Source organism: Saccostrea cucullata, unplaced genomic scaffold (assembly GCF_032062105.1).
Source record: "Saccostrea cucullata isolate Sc308-1 unplaced genomic scaffold, CSIRO_AGI_Scuc_v1 ctg13740, whole genome shotgun sequence".
Classification (NCBI taxonomy): Eukaryota; Metazoa; Mollusca; class Bivalvia; order Ostreida; family Ostreidae; genus Saccostrea; species Saccostrea cuccullata.
This window is the reverse complement of record NW_026920270.1, coordinates 6884-16694: the sequence shown is the minus strand read 5'-3', so window position 1 is coordinate 16694 and position 9811 is coordinate 6884. Positions and strand designations below refer to the sequence as shown.

The following is a 9811-nucleotide window of genomic DNA, read 5'->3' as shown; positions in this document are numbered from 1 at the left end:
CTTCCACCTCCCTAGATAGCTTCAAATCGAAGCTATCTAGCCACACCACCAGACCGTAAATACAACCAATCTATTTTTAACTGCACTGTAAATATATTTATTTTAAATTCACCTTGTTTTCCTTGCACCACCACGCGCCAGTACGAAAATATCAGTATCTCTGATTAGTACTATATATTGGAAGAAGAAGAAGAAATACGCAAGAGAGAAGAGTTGCATGATATGTAAGTGACTAGTACAATTTAATTTATTTTGAATAAAATTATCGCATGTAAATATAATTCCGTGTAATTTTCTCCTATTGTCGGGATTTTCTCTTTACTTGTTACCTCAAAGCATCCTAATCTCATGCAATCTAATTAAAATTAGATGTTAGATCCGCTCGCATACTCGCTACAGTATGAGAAGGGGGTGTGTAAGAATGGGAGGCTATGATTGGTTGATAAGGTTTCTACACGGAGTTGCGTCCCTTGTTGTTTACATCCTACAGCATGGCGGCAATGTTGCGTACTTCATTCAGTCGGAATTTTTTGCCCCACGTACGAATTTTAGAAGGAAAGTATGTACAAGGAATCTTCAGTCAGTTTGGGAGAACAAAATTTACCTCATCTCAGCGTCTGAATCAGGAATCAGTGGCCGCCAGAGACGATATTACAGTGAAACATGACAGTTCAGACAACCATTCCCCTGCTCTTGACTTGTCATTCAACAACGCTAGAGAGGCTTACAGGAGCAAATCAACGGCAGAAATTGCCCGGGCATTATTTGTGTTCAATATGTGTTCTATACCCTTACTTGTAAACCATAACAAAACAGTGAGTTGTCATTCAATCTGCACTAGGTGCCACTATGTATTATTTGATTACGCAAGTTGTTCAATGTGGCATAAAGATTGGATAAAATTAATTCATTTAACACCTGTATACTGAGTTATGTTGTTTACAATGTATTGTTTTTATTTTTAAACAAAACAAAATCCGCATAATCTGTGACGCTGTTTTGATAACCCTCTCAACTTGTAAACAGTGATTGTATAACATAACAAAATATATCCGGACATGGCATGCGTCCAATTGTGAACTTAAAGGTCAAATAAATGCATAAAATCAATGTTATGAATGTTTTCACTGTGATTTAACCAAGTTTAGTTAGAATTTTAAAAAAAAATTATTTTATCCAGTAATCCCCTATGCAAACATGGTTAGCAAAACATTAACTCGGTTGGACTGCTAGAATGGGGGAAAAAAATTTATTAGTACAAAAATTAGTGTATACACTTGTTAAATTGTCATGTCTCTTAATCTTGAATGCATATTATTTACATTAAACATACAAAGTCATTCATGTATATATTGCTTTGCTGACTATATCAGTTGGTCTAGTAATGCTTCAATAATTATGCTGATTGATGTTTCTTTGCCTAAATTAAAGCTTCTGTACCATACAACACATAAAATCTTTGATTTATTTTGTTAAAGGTATTAAAATGGAGCAGACGACTGCTGGGAAAGCAACTGTTTTGCAAGATAATGAAGGCAACCTTTTATGGTCAGTTTGTGGCTGGAGAGGATCAAGTTGCCATTCGTCCACTGGTCAACAACAATCGCAAGTTTGGAGTCAAATCCATCCTAGACTACAGTGTAGAGGAAGATATTTCATCCAAAGAGGCTAAAGAAGCTGAGATGAAGTGAGCTTTTGTTTGTTCTGCTTCTCAGGTGTAACATATACCTTCTTCAATTTTTGAATTTGCTAAAAGTTTCCAACTTTGAAGATCGGGCCTCAAATTTGTAATCATGTGATATTTTATTGACCCCTATATAACCCTGTGATTTAAAAAACAAACAATTCACTGTTAGATGTATGAGATACATTGGATAAAAGATTAAAGTAACCAGTTTAAGCTGGTTCTTACTGGATTTTACAGATGCAATGTGTCATGTATATACATCAGATAGTGTATGAGGTCTGAATCATTATGTTGATTCCATAGACTTACAGATTTTTTAGCTCACCTGAGCCAAAGGCTCAAGTGAGCTTTTCTGATCACATTTTGTCCGGCGTCCGTCTGTCTGTACAGCTGTCTGTCTGTCTGTAAACTTTTCACATTTTCGACTTCTTCTCAAGAACCGCTGGGTCAATTTCAACCAAACTTTCCACAAAGCATCCTTGGGTGAAGGGGATTCAAGTTTGTTCAAATAAAGGGCCACACCATCATTCAAGGGGAGATAATTGAGAATTAGTGAAAATTTGGTGGTATGTTTTAAAAATCTTCTTCTCAAGAACCACTGTGCCAGGAAAGATGAAACTTATGGGGAAACATCCTCAGGTAGTGTAGATTCAAATTTGTTCTAATCATGTCCCCAGGGGTAGGGCGGGGCCACAATAGCCGACCAAAGTTTTATATAGAAATATATAGGAAAATTCTTTAAAAATCTTCTTAAGAACAACAAAGCCATAATTGCTCATATTTATAAGGAAGCATCCTCAGGTAGTGTAGATTCAAGTTTGTTCAAATCATGACCCCCGGGGGTAGGGCGGGGCCGCAATGGCCGACCAAGTTTTTATTAGGTCACCTGAGTAACTCAGGTGACCTATTGCTATCCGTTTTCGTCCGTCGTCGTCCGTCGTGCGTCGTGTGTCGTGTGTTAACATTTGAACATTTTCAGCTTCTTCTCTGAAACCACTGAACCAATTTCAACCGAATTTGGTATACAGCATCTATGGGTGAAGGGGAACAAAAATTGTGAATTTCATGGTCCCTGCCCCCCTGGGGCCTGAGGGGTGGGGTCAAAACCAATAAAATTAGTGCAATCTTTCAAAATCTTCTTCTTTACTCCTGGACATCAAGCAGGCAAACTGTTGACATGAATGTAATGAGCATTGAGTCCTCTACCAAAATTGTGAAATTCATGGCCCCAGGGTCAGGGGTTCTAGTGCTAGGGCGGGGCTATATAGATTATATAGTGAAAATGCATTATTTCTTTTAAAATCTTCTTCTCTGCTCCTGGGTATTATATAAACTAACTAAGTACATAGTTATGATGAGCAAGGGTACCTCTTCCAGATTTTTGAATTTTATGGCCCCAGGGTCAGGGGTTCTGATGTTAGGGTGGGGCTCTATTGATTATATAGTGAAAATGCATTTATTCTTTGAAAATCTTCTTCTCTGCTTCTGGGTATTAAATAAACTAACTAAGCACATAGTTATGATGAGCAAGAGTGCCTTTTCCAAAATTGTGAATTTTATGGCCCCAGGGTCAGGGGTTCTGGTGTTAGGGCGGGGCTCTATTGATTATATAGTGAAAATGCATTTATTCTTTGGAATTCTTCCTCTATGCTTCTGAGTATTAAATAAACTAACTAAGCACATAGTTATGATGAGCAAGAGTGCCTCTTCCAGATTTGTGAATTTTATGGCCCCAGGGTTAGGAGTCCTGGTGTTAGGGCGGGGCTCTATTGATCATATACTGAAAATGCATTTATTCTTTGAAAATCTTCTTCTCTGCTTCTGGGTATTAAATAAACTAACTAAGCACATACCCTGGTAGTTATGTTTAGCAAGAGTGCCTCCTATAAAATTGTGAATTTTATGCCCCCTTGGTCAGAGGAGGGGGGGGAGGGCTACATAGTCTGAAAATAAATTAATGCTTTTAAATCTGCTCTTTAGTATTAATCAACCATTTTGTTTTAAAATTTGCAAAATTTTGAAATATGTGGCCCCTGGGTCAGTGGTTCCTTTGGGGTGAGGTGCACAACTGGGTATAAAGTGGAAGTGCATTTTCTCTTTGTTACTCTGATCTACCTCTTGGTATTAAGTAAATAGAGTAAGCATGCTAAGTTAATAATTATGATAAGCAATGGTGCCTCTTTCAAAATTGTGAATTGTGAATTTCATGGCCTCTGGTTTAAACCAAATTCAAGTGTTTGAAAGCTTTTACACAATACTCAGGTGACCTATAAGGCCCGTGGGCCTCTTGTATAGATATATATTGGAAAATTCTTTAAAAAACTTTTTCTCAAGAACAGCAAAGCCATAATTGCTCATATTTATATGGAAGCATCTTCAGGTAGTGTATAGATTCAAGTTTGTTCAAATCATGACCCCTGGGGGTAGGGGGGGGGGGCCACAATGGCCGACCAAATTTTTATAAAGAAATATATAGGAAAATTCTTTAAAAATCTTCTTAAGAACAACAAAGCCATAATTGCTCATATTTGTAAGGAAGCATCCTCAGGTAGTGTAGATTCAAGTTTGTTCAAATCATGACCCCCGGGGGTAGGGCGGGGCCGCAATGGCCGACCAAGTTTTTCTATAGAAATATATAGGAAAATTCTTTAAAAAACTTTTTCTCAACAACAGCAAAGCCATAATTGCTCATATTTATATGGAAGCATCTTCAGGTAGTGTAGATTCAAGTTTGTTTAAATCATGACCCCCCGGGGTTGGGCGGGGTCACAATGGCCGACCAAATTTTTATATAGAAATATATAGGAAAATTCTTTAAAAATCTTCTTAAGAACAGCAAAGCCATCATTGCTCATATTTATATAGAAGCATCCCCAGGTAGTGTAGATTCAAGTTTGTTCAAATCATTGACCCCCGGGGGTAGGGCGGGGCTGCAATGGCCGACCAAATTTTTATATAGAAATATATAGGAAAACTCTTTAAAAATCTTCTTCTCAAGAATAGCAAAGCCATAATTGCTCATATTTATATGGATGCATCCTCAGGTAGTGTAGATTCAAGTTTGTTCAAATCATGACCCCCGGGGGTAGGGCGGGGCCAAACTTTTGGTTTTACACTTTTCAATAGTATTGTAAACCAATTTCTACTTTTTCCTAGCCACAATGCTCGGGTGAGCGATGTGGCCCATGGGCCTCTTGTTTATACCCCTGCTTGAAAATTGGGAAGGTATAGTAATCGTTATTTCCGTCCGTCCGTCTGTCTGTTACGCTTTGGGATACCCATCTCTTATCCGTAACACCTCTCATACCACTGAAGGAAATTTGATGAAACTTTCACAGAATCTTTATTTATTTACATATTTCCATTGTGCACCTTCTATTTTTCTTTTTGATCTCACTCATTTTTTGGGTTTCCCAAAACCAAACATGGACACTCCCATTAGATTCATAAGGGAGGTGGCGGGTATCATTTAGTGAGCTCATTGCTCACAGTACCTCTAGTTCCTCTATAATTAATGATTTTATGGTGTATATTTTTTTGTCTGTCTGACTGTGTGTTAAGCTGTTTTTCTGTCTGCCAAAAAGGTAACATTGGCCATAACTTTTGAGGAGTTGATGCAAGGGCTCTCAAATTTTTTGCATGTCAATTCCTTTTGACAAAATCTTTGTTTGGGTGCTACAATTTCTTCTCTCCTGGCCTTGACTTTAGAGTTTTAGAACTTAATTTTTAAAACCTTAACCTTTATATTCATAACTTTTAAACTTCCTAAATACTAGTATTTCACTTTAATGAGTATTTAACATACCAAGATCTATTTTTGGGATACCTACATTTTTGATCTCATAAGCTTGACCTTTGTGTATGATCTTTTGTAAAATATCAACCTTGGCCAAATCTTCTGAATGGTTGTTGCTAGGCCTTTTTCAATATTTCTTATTCACAAGTGTATATATATTCCTTTGTGTAAGACCTTTCTTAAGCTGATCTATCACATGACCTTGAGAAAGGAGTTTGAGCTGCTCCTGAAAAAGGAGCTGTCAGAGGGTGTTTCACACATTGTTGTCTCTGTGGCAGAAATTAGTCTTTGTCTGTTGATGTTTTTATTTGAACTGAATTTCAGAGAGCATATACGAGGGTTGTCCCGTAAAATCGTGGACAAGTTGTCTAGTTTGAAAAATAATCATCACTGCGTTCTGAAATTTTCACCACTTTTTAGTAGATAAATTATGAATATACATAGCAAATTTCAAATAGATATATGCATAGGTAAACAAATTGTGATAATTTATGTTATGTACTGTATCGCCCTACGGCGCACGGATGATAACATCAAAGTGTCAAAAACAGCGTCACGTTTCATCTTTGCTAAACTAAAAGTTGGATAAGCCCCACTTAAATTTAGAAATTTTATTGATTTACATATATGAGTATCTATAACCAGTTAAAAAACCAATGTGGCACACTCATGCGATCTTCAGAATATTTATTAGCAAGTTACAGTCAGTATTCTTACCATCATTCAACTAAAAGAGAATCTCACATCGACGGTCGACATTGACAGCGTCCTTTGCTATTACAAATGGCAGTCTGTCCATATGTTTTGTACTATCTGGGGACTCGACCACGAAGACTTCACTAAGAAAACTTTCATTTCATTTATATACTAAATATCTGGTGATATTTTTCATATTTTCTTTCTTCCGTATTCCTTTAAAGTCTCTTAAGGCGTCATTACAACATCCTAATCTATCTGAACTGCTCTCCGGTGCGCCGTAACGTCATAAAAAGTCGCCATTTTTCGTGTATTGTGTTTATTACTTTCCCATTTCAATTGCTCGGGAAACTGCCAAAAATTGACCGAATGCCTTGAAATTTTTAAAAATACGACAGAATTGATTAAGGAATGAAATTAGGATAATTTTCATCCTAATCTTATGAATTGAAAACTTTTATTACGAATTAATTCTTATGTCTTCTCTAATATAAACATGCTATTTTTACCGTGCGCCGTAGGACCATACCTTGTGCACATTCAAGCAGAATAAAATCTTTATTTTTGCATATATATTATCAAAAACATTATGATTCACTTAAATATGATGAATAAACATTTACTGAAAATTTCAGCTTAGTGCGCCCATTACTTTTTGAGAAAAACGCTTTGTCCACGATTTTATGGGACAACCCTCGTACAATACCAGGTATCTGTATGTTTTGCATTGAATTTGAGTACATTTGTAAATGTTTTTTTCAGGAGCTGTACTCCCCCAGATGTAGACTCCCTTGAACAGAAATTAAATACAGACACATGTAAGTAAAAGTTAAATACAGACACATATAAGATACATGTAGGAAAATCAAAGTCAAAATGATTAATAGATGTCACAGCACAGAACAAATGGTGTAAAATGTTTAAATCCTTTAAAATGGTGTTTACAGGGCAATGCACTTTGTTTTATGTGCTGGAAAAAAGTTTTGAACTTTTTATGCATTTTAATTTTGTTTTAACTTTTCTACATATATTTACAAAAAAGAAAAAAAAAGATCCTCAAAATTTTTATTTAAAAGAATCAACTGATTACTGGTAAGAGATAGTTATTTTTAATACACAATATTGAAGAACAGTTTGGCATAACTAAGTACAGTCTTTTTTTTTAGGTCACCTTAGTTAATTACTCTGGTGACCTCGCGGGTATGTTAAGGAAGCATATAAGTAATTTCTCGGGAAATTTAGACTTTTTGAAGAAAATTTAGTTTAATAAATTACCAAAACCGCTGATAAATATAAACTGTTATTTACTATTGCATACAGATAAAAGCCTGTCTAACGCAAAGACGTGCATCACCGCCATGGCATCACGTGACTTCTATTAATAGCAAAATTTTCCTTAATAAAAAGGCTTACAGAACAACAATACCCCGGAGTTTGATAATTTCTTTGAGTATGTAATATAGCTGAAAAACATCTATTTTGTCTAAAAAGTGCTGCTAGAATCCCACAATCTTGTCCGTAAAATATTTATTCCACACATTCGCAAGAAACCTTACCCTTTGTTTTGAATTTTATACATATGAATCGAGATTTTTCGTACAACCATGCTTAACTCGGGATCCTAGCAGCACTTTCCAAGTTTGTCAAAACGCAAACTTTAAATCTGTACAAATCGTATGTTTTGAAATATCCAGCTTATTGTTGTTCTGTTGCATTTTTTGGTCAAGAATGACGGACGAAAGGCAGTCTGGGATACATAATATAGCTGAATGTCTTCGAAAGAGAATATAATCGATGAAAATAAATTAGCATACCTGTTTAATTAATTGAACTCCATATGAATTTAACACAATGTGTCCGATATTTCCTTTTAAACTCCATTTTACGTATCTTTGAACATGCCGTCTTAGCCAAATTCTCTTTACACGACATGATCGATTCCCAAGTTACTTGATGTACACATATGACGTCATCGGTGGTAGATCTTAATCAAGATGACAGATACAGCATAACAAAATAAAAACACTTTATTTTTGTGAATGTTTACACGTTTCTAATCATTTTCTAGAGTTAAATTACATAGTTAAATACCAATGTTACGAAAACCTTATTTCTAAAATTGACGTCATCTTGCCTACTATGACGTCATAATGCAGCACTGATTTAGCCAAGGTAGAATATTTTGTATGCTTCCTTATTCCCCCTGCGCTTTGACTATCTGTTTTCATCCATAGGTCGTCTGTCATGTGTTAACATTTGAACATTCATGACCTCTTATCTGACCCCACTGAACCAATTTCAACCAGTTTTGGCATATATTGCATTTGAGGGAAAAGGGAAACAAAAATTGTGAAATTCATGGCCTCTACCCCAGTGGGGCCTAAGGGGTGGGGTTAAAACCATCAGTATTAATGCAATCTTTAAAAATCTTCTTTACTCCTGGACATCAAGCAGTCAAACTGTTGGCATGATTGAAATCAGCATTGAGTTCTCTACCAAAATTCATGGCCCAGGGTCAGGGGTTCTTGTGTTTGAAATGTGGAGGCCCAGGATCAAGAATGTAATTTTTGAGTTGAAGAATGCATCTCTTAAATCAGATGTGATAGACCAGCTATCAATGTTGTATCCAATTTAAATAGCTGTCCCACCGGCCTGTTGCACAGAAACAAAAACCCACTTTGTAGCAAAAGAGGGCACTATGGGAGATTAATCTCTTTCATTATGATACAGTAATCAGTTTAGGCAAAGTTTTTACATGATACTCAGGTGACCTGAATGGCCCCTGAGCCTCTTGTTTCAATATATTTTTTTGCAAACCTCTCAGGACAATTTTTTTTGTTTTAACTTATAAATAATGACATCAGTAACATTCTGTTCAAATTTTTGTGAAAATTTATTACAGCAAATATATTTTTATGATTACTTAGTGAAAAACCTAATCAGAGATTGGCAAGGAACATTTAGTGGTAAGAAGGTACACATCAGTGGGATTATGAATGCTAAATCATATTCCATATAAAGGTCTCTTCTCTAAATATAGACCCTAAATCGTGCTACTACACCACTTGAACGGTACGGTTCGGTACGCTTTGTGCACGGAACGGTAAGCTTTGTGAACGGAACGGTTCGTTTTGTGAACGGTACGGTACGCTTTGTGCACGGAACGGTTCGCTTTGTGCACGGAACGGTACGCTTTGTGGACGGTACGGTACGCTTTGTGCACGGAACGGTTCGCTTTGTGCACGGAACGGTACGCTTTGTGGACGGTACGTTTCGTTTCTTGCACGGAACGGTTCATTTTGTGACCGGTACGCTTTGAGAAACGGTATGCAAATGAAGTGGGCGGAGCCTGTTAGCTTTAATTCTTGATTGGCTGCAAAAAATTAATTCATTTTAAATGACTTTTGAAATACTTAATGCACGTATATAATTATATTTCCGCTATTAACAAATTAATTTCTCGGTTTCAATTTAAACATAAATTTACACTACAGCGGTGATGGAGGAAAAATGAGAAAAAAAATGTAAGGAAGAAAAAATATCATCCCACCGATGTCTTTGGCATTATGTATAGAACTCGTAAATATTTCCGTACTTATTTTTTACGCATGCTAAACCTTCATTTTAAAAAG

At 36.2% G+C, this 9811-nt stretch overlaps 1 protein-coding gene across 1 annotated transcript; it reads left to right on the top strand.

Annotated features, from left to right (window-relative positions):
• Nucleotides 1-455: 455 nt before the first annotated feature.
• LOC134246095 (proline dehydrogenase 1, mitochondrial-like) lies at nucleotides 456-7061 on the top strand. Its single transcript, XM_062728374.1, has 3 exons — nucleotides 456-815; nucleotides 1479-1687; nucleotides 6942-7061. Exons 1-3 carry the CDS (start codon nucleotides 492-494, stop codon nucleotides 7003-7005), a joined length of 597 nt encoding a protein of 198 aa, XP_062584358.1. The 5' UTR covers nucleotides 456-491; the 3' UTR covers nucleotides 7006-7061.
• The last annotated feature ends 2750 nt before the right edge of the window (nucleotides 7062-9811 follow it).